The sequence below is a fragment of the Pyrgilauda ruficollis genome, unplaced genomic scaffold (assembly GCF_017590135.1).
Source record: "Pyrgilauda ruficollis isolate IOZ18807 unplaced genomic scaffold, ASM1759013v1 scaffold4, whole genome shotgun sequence".
NCBI lineage: Eukaryota > Metazoa > Chordata > Aves > Passeriformes > Passeridae > Pyrgilauda > Pyrgilauda ruficollis.
In genome coordinates this window covers 7,693,500-7,712,087 of record NW_024525489.1, presented here as the reverse complement: position 1 = coordinate 7,712,087, position 18,588 = coordinate 7,693,500, and the positions used below count along the sequence as shown (strand labels likewise).

Genomic DNA, 18,588 nt, shown 5'->3' with positions numbered 1-18,588 from the left:
GTGAGTGAAACGTTTTCCTATGCCAGTAATTACATGGCTCTGGATCACAGAGTCTCTGTTTAGTCTGCCATCTGACTCAAGCTCAGCTGGAGCAAATGGCTCTTGTGTTAAACTTCGAATTACATAAAAATGACACAGTAAGACAGTATTTCACTGAATCATTAAGAGTCAGGTTTTAAGGATATGTGTGATTCTCCAGGGTAAAACTATGCTTCAGAGAAAAACAGATATTTAAAAATTTTGAGCCAACACGCAATTTTAGAAAAATGTGATATAAGTAATATGTATTTTTACATGGAGAAAGGTATTTTGAAATGTACTTTGTCTCTTAGAAGGTATTTTTATAGGTACTTCTAAGTGGAACAGGCTGTAAAACTTGGGCGAGGAAAGGAGAAATGGAAAGATTTAAAGGGAAACTTGAAAAATGTATCCCTTTTTACTGTTTGTTTTTTTGTTAAGTATTTGTGCCATGTTTACTTGAAGAATGTTCTGGACTTTATTTTTCAGTGTTAGAAACTAAAAGCTCATTCTCTCTTTAGTGTGTAGAATTCAGTATTGTTTAGGTGACAAAGTCTCAGAAGAGCAAAAGTGCTGTTGTCATCCTCTGTAGCAGGAAGGGAAGGAAAAGAATGTCCATAATGTTCTGTCCATATTCTTCCCGAATATTGCTGTCCATAATCAGTAATGAAAATTATATTAGGTATGAAAGTTAGGAAAAATGTATTCTTGCTAGCTCTATTTTTTAATTTTTTAGCCCCTTAGAATCTTTGTTAAAAACATCTTTCCATATTTTGGAAGAGGCTCTCTTTCTATTCTTTTTGGTTTTCCACTTCCATGTTCTTTCTCTGCGTGTCCAGCCCCTGCCCAATGCCTGATTTCTTCTGTCTTACATGCTTTTGGGTTTAGATCAGCTTTTAGGAAGAAAGGTACCTAAATGACAAATGACCCTTTCATTCATAGAATCAACAGAACAGAATCATAGAATAACCTGAGTCTGAAGGAACAGCTCTATTGTCCACTTCAGCAGGAACCATCATCCTGAGATGTTACTGTGCCTCCACAAAACTGAATGTGGGGTAACCCTGTCCAGACAGGGTTACAGGTGGTAACCACATAGTGCAAATATTTTGTGTGGTGTAATTAACCTGGCTTACAATTGTTCAAGTCTGCTGTTCTGTGTAGATGCAGTCTTAAGTTTCCTTCAGACATCCAGTTCACGAGATTGCCACCCTAGCTAGATTGCAGCCTGAGCAGAGATTTCTGTTTGTGGTTTCTAATGCATCAATACACTTCTTGACACATAGTGCACGGGGAGGGGATGACAGTGCTACAGTATTTGAGTATTGTGCTTGAAAGACTTGAGATCGTCAGTGGAAAATTCTGTCAACTGTGAAATTCCTTTGTCAGTGTAAATAAGCTGGATTTCTCAATGTTTCTAACAAATTTTTGAAGAAAATTCCATTCCTAATGATTAATATTCTGTCTGTGGTTAAAGATGTGTCCCTCTAATTTCAGTCTGAGCTTTCATCAACTTTGGACTATTTTTTTAACTTTTGCTTTAGCATGAGAATAATGGAAAGATTTTTTCTTTTTTCCTCTGAGATTTCATGACTCTTGCTGGGTTTGTTGGTGGTGTTTCTCTAGAATCAGTTCATGCCATTCCACAAACAGGTCACTGCTGCTGCTGACTTAAAGCAATGGCATCAGATAGATAGATAGATAAAGCCTGTGGGTACATTTCCTTCACTAGTGCCATGAGTAACTCCCCATGAGAGCTTTTTCCTCTCCTTTTATGATTAACATACTCCACACTCAGAAAGTTTTATTCACATTACATACAGAAAATGTGCTACAAACCCACTGCTTCCTGAAGGAACCTGGCTAATCACTGTTGCACTTCACAGGTAAGTTCTTGGCCAGGTCCAAGTTGCCCTCAGAACAAGTCATGCAGCCTGTTCCCAGCTGCTTTTTATTTCAAGACGAGCTCAGAGAAAATAAACAAGCTTTGTGGATCAGTTCATCATTTGAGAAGGCAAGCTGCTGCCTTCCACTCTCTTCTGGGTAACAGACATGAGCCCTTCATGTGCAAGGCAAGGTGTTTCAGTACCATTGGAAGGGCTGAGAGGCGGCGGTTCTTACAGGAACAATTTATCTGTTCTGAACCCTCCTCCCACACTGTTTCCTGAAGAGGGCAGCTGGGGGCAGGCCATAAGACATCACAAATTGAATTGGCGTTAAGGAAATAGCCAACAGATCATAAATTACACATCCCTGGCTTACTAGTTAGGCATGTACAGAACCGGATTGCTGTACTAAGTTTTCTTGACTTGTGTGGATTCCTTCCACAGAACTAAGAGAAGGGAAGGGATCCTTTTTCAGACAATGCCTTTGGTGTGGGAGTCAATTTGCTAATTTCTTAGCAGTTTTGAAGTTTTATAAACCAGATTTTCTATAGGAATGTGTATCCTTGTAATGGGTAGCACTTGCAATAGTGACTGTTCAATGGTAATAAAAGTATTTTGTAAATTTTCTCTTAGACACATTGCAGGACTGAATACTAACAGGGCTAAAAATATAATTGAATGGCGAGAGAAGAATGGACCATTTATAAACCGAGAACAGCTCAAAGAAGTTAAAGGTTTGGGTCCCAAAACCTTCCAACAATGTGCTGGCTTCATAAGATTCAATCAAGAATATATAAAGACTTTTTGCAGGTAATAGAGATTTTAACTGTTCTGAATAAATTATCTAAAATAGAATGAGAAGACTTCCCCCTTTTCTGCTTTGTATTCATGCTTGAGACTCAAGGAATCCTAGACCACTGTGCTCTGAAAGACAACAAATTAATTTGTTCAAGTCAATGGTTGAAGACAGTTCTTCCCTTGAATAGTCATGGACTTATAGTCATAGACTAGGCTTGTTAGCCTAGTCCTCTAAGTCAGGGTTTTGATAAATATGTAAGTTTAATTAAAAATTTTGCCACCGAATTGGTAAAAAAAATTGTCATGCAGCAGTGGTGTGATTTGAGATATTAAAACTTAAATCTTGTTTTTCAGGCATGACACAGATCTGTAAATATAGTAATTTAATATGGTAAAGATTATTCTGCAGAAATTAACGGTTGTAAACTAGTGCGGATTTTTGGAGTTTCCATTTCATTACCTGGAGAGAAGAAGTTGAGTAGCTGCCCAGTTTAAACTATGTCTATGTTATACTCCTGTGCCTAGCAAGTGTGATGTGATTCTCTTCTGTCTGAAATATGTGAGGCCTTTTCCCAAGTCCAGTTTGTCAACAGTACATTATCCTCTTCTCTGTCATCTCATTCCCTGATTCTGTACCAAGTCTTCTACTCTTTCAACCATTCATAGTGCTCCTCTTGACCTTTCTGCAACTGAAAATGTCCTTTCTAGCACAATGTCTCTTCTCCTGTCTTTTCTCATTTCTCTTTCCAAAATAAAGAACTAAGAAAGGGCATGGCAGTAGCTCCATCACCACACTTTTGCCATTGGCTCGTTTCGAAAAAATATTTTCCTGGGAAGCACACGCTATGTTTTAGCCAGCGCAGTGCTCAGAAGCAAGACTGTATTCCCAGTTGCTGCTGGCTGAACAGCACACGTGTAACTTCCAGGCAGGACGTGGGCACATGGGGGCTGGCTTTCTGCCCAGGTGGAAGGTGTACAGATTGGTTGCCCATCTGGCAGGGAGGCATAGGCTGCAGGCCAAATGGTGCTCGCTGTAAGCTCCAGAAAACCAAAGAAATTGCTTCCAAAGCTCTCTATGATTGATAGGTCTTACCTTGTACAGATCTATTCTAGTTTCTCTAGTTTATGCTGCAATACAACCAATGAAAAAAGGTTGATGGCTTCCCCCACAATGTTCACTGGAGAAATGTGAACATTGTTTTGGGGATTTTTTTTAACCTTCCTGGAACACGATTCTGATGTTAGATTCCATAAAACTTGGGAACACTGTATAACCTGAGAAATGTGTTTTAAGGCCAAAGTAAAGCTCTAACACTACTGCCTCCACAACACTTCTTGTGGGTCCAGGTGACATAACCAGATGCTTTTGAAATGAACTTTGAGGTTTCATTTTTATCCCTTCTAATAATTTTCATGACTTTAGATTGCTATGTGATATAATTTTTGTGCTTTTTATGTGAAATTTAACAAATAGTGGTTATTTTAAAAATTGATAAGGAAAGAGGAAAGTGTGCCTGCATTTCTGCCAACAGATGATGAGTGGAGCCCAAAATCCCAGTGCTAGTTTCAGGTCCTTCAATGCGTTCTCTTTTGTCCTCCAAAAGCAGGAACCACTTGTGATTTAGAAAAAAAAAAAAAAAAACCAGAGAGGCATGAAAGGGGCGTTTGCAGTAGGAGTCATTTTGATGCCTTTAATGTGTTCTTATAATTCTTTTTGTTTGAGAACTTCAGGGGAAAAAAATTTATTGGGCCAGGATCATCTTCATTGAAAATGACATGTCCATTTTTGATTTCTGGCAGTAATAAGAAAAATGAACTTGGAAGTCGTGCACTTTTGACTAAAGCAGGTGCACTGGGTAAAAAGAAGAGTAAACTAACATCATGTGCCTCACAGCAGCCCAATCCTTTGGACCAAACTTGCATTCATCCAGAGTCTTACAACATTGCAATGAGGTAAGTGGTGGAAAGCTATTGAACAATTGACACACAATATTTAAAATGAAAATGCTGATTTTTCTGACTTGTATGCTTCAGATATATGTGAGCATATGTCATTACTATGGACCTGTAAAATTAAATGTTGATATTGTAAGATCTAATTAAGATGTATGTATAAGTTCCCAAATACACAAATAGTGTGATTGTTTTACTCAGTGGCTAAAATAAGAGAATGGTTTTTGTGTATGTCAGAAAAAAGTAATTAGGAATCCATGTGTGCCTCTGAAATACTGCTATAAGCTGTGATCTTTTCCATCAGCAGCCCTGGTTGAAATTGGACTCTGCTTTTCAAAAAACATCTCCTACCATAAGTGGGCACATATTTACTTTTCAACTGAATTTTACTGAACAGGTTCTTTTCTTAAAAAGTACTGAAGCTGATTTCACAAGTAGCCTGTTGCTTTAAGGTTCTTATTATCTCTGTTGAGAATATTATGCCTGGGCAAACAAACTTGTGCTTCCTGTTTTATAAACAAAACCATCTTTAAACCTCAAAGAAAGATGCAGAATGTCTGACTTCACAAAGCTTGACTTTCTTATCTAAAAAGTCATACAGGACATTGCATTTTTAGGACACCTTCCCTTTAGTATGTACTCTGTTCTCTCTTCCTATCCATAGGTCTCCATGTTTTCCTTCTGCTAGGCATGCAGAGAACTTTTGTTTCCATCCTCTCCCTGCCACAGTTCATTCTTCTTTATGCTTGATTCTAGGACCCACTGTTCAATTTCCTGGTAGAGTCTGTTGCGGTTGTGCAGTGTGTAGATAATTTGGTTTCTCCTTTACCATGACCATTTCCCTTTTTTCCTTATGCATCAACATTTGTTGCAAATTCCCTGCCCTGTGTAGCTGTGGGAAAAAAAAACAGCAGTCAGGGTCCTCATCCTAAAGATCTCTTGTTTGGTTGGTGGTTTTTAGGGTGTACTGAACATGATTCAATGTAAGTCTTTCAATGTGAAAAACAAAAATAAATTGGTTATTCAAAAATAATTTTGATTTTCAATATTGAATTTCATTTAATTTAAATTTCATGTACTTGGATTTTACTTTTTATCTTTCCAGCCTTGGTACACTAATAACATTGTTAGTAAAGTGGTCACAATGCTACCTACCAGCTTTGCTTAAAGCCTGATGTGGACAGATTACTTTAGAGAGCAGAGAAGTATGTGCAGTTAATGGTGGAATACTACAGTAATTTCCCTACCTACAATATTTTCACAAGGGTTGGTCAGAAAATAAAGAATTGTAACTTTGTTTCCAAAGCAGCATACGTGACTTTTATATATGAAGTGGTGAGTGGGATTATAACTGCATAGAGTAGAACAGATATTCACATACAGCTGAAATTGTATAATATTGGTAGGTATCACAGGTCATATAAATGCGGTTTGATATTTGACTGCGAACCCATCACTAGCACTATTTAACAAAAAACAGAATAAAAAAATTAATGAGCACAATTTTTAGATCTCAGCCAAGACAGTGGTTTGGGTCCTAGGCTTGTGGATGTTTCAGCAAGGGGGCTGGTACCTATTGCACAGCCAGAAGGTACCTTGCTGAGTCTTAAAATGTGCACAGCTTCAGACTCAGATTTCGATTGCTTCTAAGCCAGTGCAGAAGTGTTAAATGGCTGTAGACTAGTGTTAATCTATCTCATCATCTCTCTTTGGATAATGCAAGTATTTTACAGCAGATATCCAGCAGTGCCATTTTTTATTCTCTATTTCTCACCAAAAACTTTGTTGTCCTAGACAGAATTTTCAGATGAAGTATTTAGGTCCAAATGCATGTCATAGATAATGTACCATACAGGATTTTGTTGTGGAGTTTTTGTTTAGTTGTGGTTTTTTGTTTTGTTTTTTTTTTATGCAAAAGAGTATAAATTGATTACAAAGCAAATATAAAACAACAATTACAGTATCTGCTAATGAAACACCAAAATTAATAAGCATAGCATCTTTCTCTGTACTAATTGTATCAGTCTTTTCTTCATGCTTTTGGCTTTCTCTGTCGTCTTACTTTTTACAGTTTAGTACCTCTACACATAGTTTGATGTGGGTAAAATAGGTCTCCAAGTGCTTTCTGTGAATATACTTTATGGACAAAAGTATTTGTCTTTTTCTCTTGTTTCCTTGAAAGCGTGTTAAATATGAAGGTGATAAGTTTCATGGTATAGATTGTATGACTGCAGCAACTCGATATCACAAAACAGTGTGGGGAAGGGGGCAAATATCTTTAATGTTTTTTCATGGCAAATAGCTGTTTTGAGAAAAGAAAATACAGTTCTGCAGCAAACTGACAAAAGCCAAGATGTGTAGTAATAAAAATTGACACTGGTGACATAAGGGCTAAATATAAACCAGACATCCTCCCCTCAAGCAACTAATGCTATAATTTAGCAATGACTATATATTTAAAATGACTTTTCAAAAAAAGCAAATGAGCTGCTAAGTTTCTCAGAACTTATGAAAACAGCTTTCCAAACCTTTTTTTCTCCATTATTATGAATTAGGAAAAAAAATTTACCAGGAATTCAGACTGCGTGAAAGATTCAGTCCAAAGCTTATCAGGGCTGTTGGTGAGTTTTGCTGACAGGCAGTGGATGGGACTGGGCTTGTGATTCCCTTTTGCTGAGCCTAAGTTCATGAGAAAGCTTTTGAGAGCCTGAAGATCAAATCATGTTCATGGTGTTGGTTGGAGGTATCTTATGGAAATTGGCCAATGTCTGCCAATATCTGAAAGTCTTTCTAGAATGCTAGAATTAAACTAGTTTAAAACCTAATTGGTAATTCTTATAACTTAAAATGCTTGAGAAAAATTGAGACTCTTAGATGTAGGTTAGAATTAGCATTTAATAATAAAGTTGTTTAAATAATACATCTTAATGAGTTCTGTGGCTCTAGTGCTATCAGAGTATTTATTCTTTTTCTGTGCTGACACTGAACTGTCAGGGAGTGTGTCAAGTTCACAGGTGGATCTGTGCTGCCAAAGGGCAGAATTGTCTGGAATATGACCAGATTTGATCAAAAATCCAGTATTACATACCTCTTACCATGAAAATTAAAATGTATGGAATAGCTGCTGCATAAGTGAATCATAAAGGCTTCCTCATGCAATGCCTACCACATCTTGCTATAGAGAGTAGTTTCTGAAAGTTTTATTGGATTAAAAGTTTTCATGGAAAATTTGATTTATTTTTAAATTAAATAAGATGGTGATTTTTATCCACTGCTTATAGCCAAATTACCCAAAGGCAGCAGTCTACATTGCAGATTTATGACATGCAAAATTATCAGGTTTTAAAACAATGTTTTTGAGGGATAGAAATTTACCAAAATTTGAAACCACTAATTTTCTTTTTCAGGACTATTTTGTAGCTTGAAAAGCCAATCCATTAAAGAAAAATATGGTTAAAAGGATTACTCCCAAGTGGTGACTTTGGTTGCCAAACTTCAGCCTGGAGCCAATTTTTAGGGCTGATTTAGAAAAATAAGGTTTTTATAATGGAAACACTGATGTAATCTTTACTACAGTGGCACAAATGGTGCTGGTATGACTGATTTATGACATTAAGCATCTTAACTTAAAATCTGTGCAATTTCTGTAAAATAATTGGAAAATATCCTACTAGTGATTTAACACACTCTGCAGAAGACCAAAGCATTTTTGTTCATGGTTTCCACACTGTCAAAGTTTGGCTTTGTCGTGTGCAGCGATCATACTTACGAACACCTCTAAATATTATGATTCGGAATTTCCAAAAAGCTAAAGAAAAACCTCAAAATTTTATAGACCATTTTCCTGCAAAGCAGAACCATGTTTTATGTTTTTGAAAAGTCTGTATGTGAAAACCAGTTTATAGTGGCAGAATCTTATACATACAATTAATACAATATGTAGAGCATATCCAATTTCTTGTTATGTATTGTTAAAGAATTGGTAGGAAAACCAAGGAAACATTTAGGAAGTCCCCAGAAGTTACAACCAGGTTATGCTTATAAACCAAAATGTTGGAAAGAAAATGCAGTGTTTTTTCTTTGTTCTATCAGTCTGCTGGGTGCAGTTGGTTTCATGTGACTGAATTTTAACATTTGCTGACTTTTTTATTTAAATCTCATTAAAATGCTTCTTGCAGAAGGTTAGCACTCAAAATGTGTATTTGCTGCTCACAGATTGCAGCATCTGGCAGACAGGTTGTATTTTCGTGTGACCTAGGAATAGAAATTTTTGCCAATGTAAAAGATCTAAAGCTGTGACTTAGAATAACAGAAGTGAGGATCTTCCTTGGCTAATTACCCAGATTTAGGACCTTGCCTGGTAGAGTCCAGTCCTGCTTACTGTGGTTGATTATGCCTTAAGAGAAGTTTTTGACATACTGGGCAGAGTCACTTGGAGTGAAGATTCATACATTTCATGTATTACCGTTCTTTGTGTATTGATAATGGTGCTTGATATCTTCAACAGGAATTCAGAGTCCCAAAGGAATTCAGCAAGCACTCATTCATGGACTTTTTTCCTTCACTGAAACAAAACACTTCAATTTGGTGCTCATTTCAGCAAGGTGTTTATAACTATTTGATAACCAGTGTTGATAACTGTTTATATTCCATTATAGGCCAATCAGTCATATTTCCAATATCCCTGGTGTTTCTTGTACTCCACATGGATGGATGTAACAGCTGACCCATAGTATCTCATTTGCTGTGCTGATAAACTGTATTTGCTGGCTTTGAAGGCACGTACTGGCACATAAGAAAATGCAGAAGAAAAACTGTTGACGAGGCCACCAAAAGAAAGACTTTCCTCTTCTGCCCTTTATGCAACTGGAATCTTGTCCTTTGATAGCATTTCCAGCTCGCTGGCAGGCTGACTTGCCTCTGTCCAGATCCCCTAGTTGTGCTGGAACAACTGAGGCGATGCTTAAGGGAGTAGAAATCAGGGAGGCAATTATTACTTAGTATGGTATTTGAGCAATGAAAACTAGTTGTGTTCTATTTAATAATGTAGTCTACATCGGAATATTTTTAGAGAGGATAGGAGTTGTTACTGTGGTAGGAGGCCTTTCTTACAAAGACATCAGAAATATCTTTTGTCCACTTGAATGAGACTGTACTTGCATGTACACACATGTGGGTGTTCAAGTTGTTTAATGTGCAGACTAATACTTTAAAAAGTCTTACTTTTGGGGGCTTTTTAGAAGTAACTTTGAAGAGTTAAACTCAGTCAATTAATGAAACTTTATGACTATTTCCAATAGCCAATGTACAGCCCTAATTATGGAGAACACTTACGGAATTGTGGCCATTAAGTATTATAAATAACTGTTCATATTAATCACTTTAAAAAGCCAATTCATTCACAGGTTTTACTACTAACTTAGCTGGATTTTCAGAGGCCGTATTTTTGAAAGTTATCTTGTCAGTAAACAGAAGACCAGAAAAAGCTTTCACTGCCAACTGCCATCCAATAAAGACATTTTAAAACTTCGCATTGTAAAATACAGTTAACAAGAATGATTAGAAGAACTTGGAAATAATGGAGAAATAGGTTCCATTAACGCTGTAAATAGTAGATCCATAAATGAAATGGTATTTTTAATTTGTTGAAATTGTTGGGACTTACATAACTTTCCACTAGTTGCATTTAGAAAAAAATATTGGGCAAAACCCCCCACAAGACCTTTTTAATGGAATATTCTCCTTTAAGTGTAGTATACTAGTTCTTTGTGGATAACTAATCATGTTTCACTATTTTGTATCTCGGGTTGCACTCCAGTTACGTGATATATCAGTAGTCATGAGAGCAGCCAACAGCAGCGTGACTAATGGTATGGGAGCAAAGTGGCTATGCTGCAGTGGAACTGTGTCTGAATTTCTTTTCTCATTTAGAAACTCACTGTTTCTTCAAATTTGTAAGTTCAAAATGTCATAGACTGAGTGCATTCTGCATGCAGTCAAATAATCTACATTATTTAGAATTTATGCATTTGAAGAAAAACATGCTGTTTAGGCAGCTTTGTCTGGAACCACATAAGTAGTTTTAGATATATTTGAATCTTTAGTTCTCTGTGTCCAGCAACGAGTTACAGAGCATAATGCACAAATACTGTTTGATACATAGTCTTCATTGGTAATCAAAAATTGAGAATCTGTATCACTGGTGGGAACAAGAGTAGTCAACATCTGTGTTATACAAATACTGCTTTTGCACTTCAAAACATTACTAAAACATAAATGTCTGTATAATTTAAGTTTGTTACTGTCATAAATGTATGTTTTACCTAACAAAGTGCATGCTAATGCAGAGTTGTTTTGTTTTCAGGGTGATTATGCTGCTTTACCATTAATTCATGTGTGTACTGTGACAAGATGGAATGGTGTATCGTGTTGCTTTAATGTAATGAATCCAGTACTCCCAGCTCTTAAGTTGTGTTGCTGGAAATGATTACATAAAACAGAAGTGACTGTGACTAAAGCCCTTGCAAAGCTTTAGAACTCCTGCATGTTATAAGAAGCTTTCAAGTGAAGCTTTTTCACTAAAAAATTTACTGTAGGCTTCCCTTGGTAAAATTGTACTCTTTTCTAACTATTTTTATATTCTAATGAAATTTACATTATCTTTTAAGCATTGCAAAGGTTTTGCTGTAATTTTGTGCAGATGTGTATGTTAAGTGAACATGATGTGCTTATTTGTTACATTTATGCTACTATTCTTTCTTTCTTTATCTGCATAAGATGGATGAAATTATGTACTAAATAAAAACATCAGTCATTTATCCATGACCATTCTCTGCAGGTCCTGTAAGACTGCAAAGATTGCTTCTAAAGTGAAGGTGATTGCAAAGGTTTCTGAGTATTCTCTAAATCGCAAAACCATAAAAATCAAAATTCTGAACTGTTTAAATTTCACCCTGTTCTTCCTGAGACTCTGGCAGCTTTTATCTGAGGTGACACACCTTGAGCAGGAAGTTCACCATTCATTCATATACACAGCATTTGAAGAAGCAAGGATAATATACCTTAGACGAATGACCTCACTTGAGAAAAAGAGTCTCATCTTCCCCATTTCTGTTAACTTGTCTTTAGGTTTTGTCTTTCTAGTAGATAAACATAGCACTTGAGCTACTGCAATGTATTATTTATTTCACGTATGTAGCCAGGAAAATACTTTAAGGACTTTCATTTTTGCACAGATCATTCAAGTTCTTATGTTGTGCATCTGGAGCTGTTGTTTACAAATTGTGTGAGATACTTCAGGGATTGTAGTGAGATCGTTTAACATTAAGATCAAAATATTTAAATTAAGGGAAACCTCTTTTTTCCCCCATAGCTTTATCTGAGTGTTACTACCAACTACATTTATCTTTTTTTTTTCCTGACTTTGAAATACCTCTTGGAGGGAGCTGTTGGGTTGCTTTTTTAATAAGGAGAAAATTAACTTTTTTCTTAGCAATGACATTTTGCAATAGAAATTATCAATATAATGCACCACTGTTCAGTCAGAGAGTTGTGCTTTTTTAATTGATTTTTTTTAAGTCCAAGTGCCCTCAGGCTATGTTCATTTGAGTAGAAATTATACATTAAATATGCAATTAGATTCAACAGTATTTCTAAAACTATCTGCATCTGCAATGACTGAGAAGTTACTTTAATTTGGAAATACTTTAGTACATGGGTTTTACCAAAGCCTGTTCTAAAATGGTGAGAATTTCCAAAATACAAATACTGTTTCTTATAAAGAGTATTTCTTCTCTGCGTATGTGCATGCTGGGCTTTGTTGCAGTGCTCTGTTTTGCCTGTGATATATAACACATAATTCTGAAATATTCTTAACAAAATGCCTGATTTTTAGAACATTAAAATTCTGTAGAAGTCGGTGGGACTTCTCATGTACTTAGACTTGGGCACATGCATAAGCATCATCTTCAGGTGGAGCCAAAATTTTCCTGGAAGCAGTAACTACAATAAGTTATTTACACAATTGTAATTGATACCATAGGACCCAAACCTACCACCCTTGCCTATGTGAGGAATCCTTTTTAATTTCAGATAAATGCTTTGGGATGTCCAGAGGGAGGCAAGGAAGGATCAGGGGGCAAAACACCTTTAATGAATTGTGCTTGAAGGTTCAGGCACTTGGACTGTGTCCTGTTTGGTTTTCTTTCCAGCCATGTGCATATAACACCATTCTTTCTGATTGCGCTATCCACACATGTGACATCTTTGTGTGTAACAGGGCTTTTTTTAATACATGCTGGTGGCTGGTTTGTGTGGTTGCATTTCTTAGTGGTGAAACCCACCCCGTGATCAATTTATGAAGTCAATGCACTTCTGCGAAATCCTAATGGTGAGAAAATGTTACTTGGACATACTCAAGCTGAGTTTCCATTTGAAGTGAAATAAAGCCAAGTACGTGAATGTCAGCAAACTTGTTTATAGGGGTGGGTGTTAAAGCATACATTATTTAGAAGGTTGAGTCATGAGGCTGGTCGGGTTTGTCATGTTACATCTGGCACGTCAGTCAAAGCTGGGACAGCTGCCGTCTGTCACTAGTGCTCTGGTGGGGCATTGTCCAGTGTTAACAGCCAGCAGCCCCCAGCAGTCTGGGGAGGAACGCTTCACCTGGGCCTGGGCTCATTTTCAGCATTATCATTGCAACCACTTCTGGGGCTCCTTTGCAAAAGAGGGTGGTTTTGTTTCACAGAACATCTGATATTTTTCATATCTCTTATTAGACAAAATATTTGAATAGTAGTGGTGAGGTTTGTTAGTTTACAGAAAAAAAAAATGCACTTTATATTATAAAACATTTTGTATCTGTTTTGCTGTATGCTTTGCTTCCAAACCACCTTAAATTACTTTAAAAAGTGATGTCAAAAGTCAATGTGCAGTCAAAGCAAAATTCCATAAATATGGAGAGCAGCACCATCCACGGTGTTGTTATTAATTTTCATCATACATTGCCACATGAAGGATGTGTATGCAATGAAAAAAATAGTGAAAATTATATTTATCACTACCAAGTCCAAATATTTGTGTTTGAGCTACCAGTACACTTAAGTCACTATGCTTGTAGTTGAATTCAGTAGAGTGGAAGTTCTTACTGCCAATTGTAACAGATGTCCTCCTTCAGCAAAATTAATATACATTTTTAAGTGAAGCTTTGCCCTTATGCTCAAAGATGAATTTTGTGATTTACTGAAAGTCAGATATTCCTTTAATTACGTCTCTTCTATTTATATTTTGTCAAAAATAAATTTAGTTTTGTGTTTCAATCCATATAACTTCCTCTTGCTCACCACCTGAAATAATCTCAGTTGGTTCCTTGGGTTAAAAAGAGGAAACAACAAAACAAAAAGTACTCTGGGTCTCCTGACAAAGAAGTACTAGACTCAGGTTTTTGATAAAAATGCATCCCCTGCATGTATTTTGGCAGGGGAAAGAAGGTTGAGTACCAGGGGCTTTTGCTTTCTTATAGAGCTGGAATGTCTCCCAACAAGTTCAGGGCATGAACCTGCTGGTCAGCTCTTCTTTTGAGACTTCTAGTTTACACTTGTTGTGAAGCAGGATAAGGAGAGGAAAAAATCTCTTTTAGGAATTTGGAAGGAATGTTCAATCAGATTCTGGAGGACAGGAACAATAATTCTACCTGCCTGCTGTGTTGGAGAACATGCCAAAAAATCTTGTGCTTCCTGTCAACAATAAAGGGCATGATAAAGCCAGGTAGACGAGGCTTATTCATGGTGAGATGCGGGTCATGGCAGAGATCGCATGTCAGGACATAATTATATAGAAGTTTTTATTTTTATTTCTTTTCAGCTTTTTCGATACCAGTCCAAATTTCTCTGTCTGCAATATATGTATGTATGTGGCAATAAGGAAAGATAAGGATATTTGACTTCTTTGTGTCGTGTGGCTACTTTGACTTAATGATTACCTAGTGTCTGAAAAATTAATTGTTCTTAATAATGAAGTTCACAGACAAGAGAAGTATCTCATGCAAAGTTTTTCTTAATATTTTGAGTATCTGTTGTTGCTTTACTAAATTGCCATTCATTCTAAGTTGAACAAGAGTGACAATTACAATAACATTGTTATAGGACTCTCACTGATTTCTAGGGAACTTTCATGGTAATAGACATCTTTCAGTAATAAAGAAATTCAGTTTTATTGTGAGATTAAATAATTGGTCTGAGAAGATATTTTAATTGCATTTTATTATTTTTCTTCTAGTTTTTCAGTCCGTTCTAGAAGATACACATATACAGATAGCCTCTAAGTTTCCATTTATATGTCAGATCAGTGGTGAGTTGAGAGGACATGCACTTGAGAAACTTTTCATATATTCTATCAGAAGTTTTGTTCATGCGTCAATGAAAAAATAATAGAGCAAAGGTTCAGTTCCCACTAAAGGATGTTATAAAACTTTCTGTCTTTGTTTGAACTTCGTAGGTTTTTATCTCTCATTGGAGGAAATGCAAATGACATAGGAAAATCAGATATGCAGCAAAAAGTAAATGTAGTGATTCAAAAGGAAGGACTGGAAGGCACAGCCAAAAGGCTCAATACCACTGTGCACACACTGCAGCTGATCATTGATGGTCTCACTCAGCCTGAAGGCTATGACATCCGAACAGGTAAACCTCGGTTTGAAACCTCGGTAATCTCAGTTTGTTTGTCCTACATATTAGCTTTTAAACAGGACATTTTCTTCTTCTAAAATCAGTAGTAGATTTTCATGGACGTGTAACTCCATTTTGTTTCTCAGTCAAGGTAAAGGCTATATCATAGTCAGATGTTTCTGTTTTGTAGGTAAGTGTGAATCCTGTCTTAAATTATGGCATTTTCAGCCATAGGAAGGGTTGTTGCATGGCTGTTAACAAATGAAATAATTTCAATATGTTGACTCTCTACTGATTGAATCTGTTGGCTCTCCATCACAAAGGGGGAATGCTGAGACCAAGGTGAAACAGTAGCAATAAAGTTCTGTGGAGCAGTAGTGTGTAGTTCTGCCCTTTTATTGCCCTGGTTTCTGGGAGACCAGTGTAACTGAAGCACGTGACTTGTGACCTAGCCTGGTTAAAACCTGCAGTGGTACTAAACACTTTGAGGGAGAGGAAAAGAAAGATGAAGTAAAACGTCTGGGGATGCTGTTGTGTAAGGAAACTTAGAGCTGGATTCTCTTACAAAGCATGAGTCCCTTCCATGGAATGAAGTCCTTTAGAAACAGACTTTCATTGTTCCCTAATGAGTTCACAGGTCCTGCCAGAAAACCTGCTCTAGTATGAGTTTGCCACAGGGTCACAGCCTTCTTTCAGGCACCCACCTGTTCTGGTGTAGGGCCTTCCATGAGCTGCAGGGGAATCTCAGCTCTGACTGAGATTCCCCTGGAGATCTGGAGCTCTTCCTCCTCCTTTCTTTGGTGTCTGCAGAGCTGTTTCTGTCACATATGCTCACTTTTCCCTCCCAGGCTGCAATTGCTGTTGCACAGGGATTTTTTTTTTCTTTTAAAAATATTTTATCCCAGAGGCACTTAGCACCATTGTTAATGGGCTCGACCTTGGATAGCAGTGGATCTATTGGACACAGGCAAAGCTACAGAAGCCACCACTCACAGTAGCCCACACACACACCCCTACCAAAACATTGCCATGCAAAGCCAGTGCAGATCCACAGACTGATTAAATTTCAGTACATTTTAGCTATAAACTTGTTCAGGCTGAATTTTATTTCTCAAAAGCAAGCAGAGAGAAATTATTGCAGTACTGGTTTGGTGATGTTCCTTGTGGGAAATCTCAGTCCTTATTATATCTTGGAAAGGTCAAACAGTGATAGGAAAAGACTGTAAGAAAAATTGTTGAGATGACTCAGAAGGGTTTTTTGCAGGAGCAGAAAACAGTAGGGGAAATAAAAGTGTTTTAAAAATCTATCTGTGCCCTTAAATACAGAAGGTGAACATTAATATCCTAATACAATCCCTGCTTATCATCATGCCTGTGTGATTTTCAAGTTGTCAGTGCAAAGCAGTGATGAAGCTCATGTGATGTCATGGTGCAGATGAACAGCAAACCAAAGAAAAGTGCATTGCTGGCTTTTCTTTTAGTATGTGATGAAACTGAGTATCAGTTTCAGTATTCATCTTCTTGTGCATGTGTAGAAATTTCTATAGGAATAGAATTTCATGTATAGTTGATGTAGCTTGAGTCACCTCAAGTGACTCCCTAGATCTGAGAAAATGTAAAGAATATTTCAGTCACTATCTACTATGCAACACGCTTCTGATCCCCTTATGATAGTTTCATAACACAAAATTCAGTATACCTACTCAATAATCGAAGTATTTTCAAGTGATTCACAAAATATAAGAAACAAGTTGTTTACCACAGATGGGTCTTTATTTAAAGATGTACAGAAAGCAGTATTTGGGATCTAAGATCTACCTTGGGATGACTTATTAATTAGGAACAATCATCTGGAAACAACTCTCAGACACCCTTTTTCTCCAGAGTCTCATTTGTGTTTCTTGTTTCCTGTAACAGATTTTGATAAACCTGACTTCAAGAGAAGCATAGTCTGCTTTGAAGACTTAAGTGTTGGTGCTGTTTTGACTGGAAAAGTTGAAAATGCAACGCCATTTGGAGTTTTTGTTGATATTGGTGTGGGAAAAGCAGGTTTGATTCCAGTGCGAAACATAACAGAAGCAAAACTCTCTAAAGTGAAGAAGAGAAGAAGCCTGGGCCTAGGTCCTGGAGAAAGAGTGGAAGTTAAAGTGCTTAATGTTGATATTCCTCGACTGAGGATAACATTGGATCTTATTCGTGTTTTATGAGAAGGGTTTAGGAAACTGAGACTTGACTTTAAAGGATAAGTTATGTCAGCAAGGTTATGGAGAGTCAGGCATTTAATGAACATTGAAAATGAACACATTTTGAAACCTTCAGCACCTTGCTTTTTTTTTTTTTTTTTTTTGTTTAATTTTAGTTTAACAGTTTTACCACATTTCTTGTATCCTTTCTGTTAATAATTGTTGGAACAGTTTTTTGGATTACCTCCAAGCAACCTTGTTATTTTGTCTGCAGAGCAAATGAAGCTCCAGTGGGCTGTCAGACAGATCTCTTATCTGTTGTCTGTGCAAGATTTGCTGTCTTAATCTTCAGTTAGTACTGCACGAGCAGATACATCTATAGTTCCCCTCCCAAAAAACAGCCATTCAGTTTGCCTGTTTTCTGGTTGACAGTCTAAAGGAGGGGTCCTAGTGGCAGGAAAAAATGATCTTTTGAATTTAAGTGGTAATGATGTTGCATCAGAAGTAGACTGAGGAAAAAGTATCTGCTAAAACTATTGATGGCTTAGAAATAGTTATCTTTAATTTATTTGATGTCTGTTTACCTGTATGTATTATTTTTGCTTGTTCAATTATCATGAATTAACACAGTTGGATGTACCTTGTAGTTTGAGGAACTTTGCTCAGAGGTGTCAAAAGACATTTGTGTTCTTCTATACTTGTGCAAAATAAAAACATTTCTGTCCATCTTTTCTCAGTGTACTGGTTCTACAAGTAGTTAACAGTCCTAGTTGTCTTTTATTCCAACACGTGTTTAATCACTAACACTTTGAATGCTCACTGTTTCCTGATAGGAATGCCTAGCACAGGAGGTTTGTTTCTTCTAACTAGAGACTTCTTGGTTTTGTGGTATTTTGGTAGTGTTTCAAAGGACTTACCTCTTGAGTCAAGTTTGCAAAGGACAAGTATACTGGAAGTTTAGTTTCCAGCGACAGCAGATATATATATGTACAGGGAGTTTACAGGTGTATATTACAGGGCATTTTGGTGTGTTGGGCATTTGTTCCTTTGCAGTCATCCAACTTGTCTCTAAGTTGGCAGAAGCTC

General features: G+C 36.8%; 1 protein-coding gene across 1 annotated transcript in view; it reads left to right on the top strand.

Annotated features, from left to right (window-relative positions):
- The window catches only part of SRBD1 (S1 RNA binding domain 1), a 124,531-nt gene extending 106,303 nt beyond the window's left edge, over positions 1–18,228 (top strand). Inside the window, exons 21-24 of the mRNA XM_041477222.1 lie at positions 2,538–2,714; positions 4,503–4,655; positions 15,150–15,334; positions 17,237–18,228. Of these exons, the coding sequence (XP_041333156.1) occupies positions 2,538–2,714; positions 4,503–4,655; positions 15,150–15,334; positions 17,237–17,526 (805 nt within the window). The 3' untranslated portion in view covers positions 17,527–18,228. The remainder of the gene's footprint in view (positions 1–2,537; positions 2,715–4,502; positions 4,656–15,149; positions 15,335–17,236) is intronic.
- Positions 18,229–18,588: the final 360 nt, after the last annotated feature.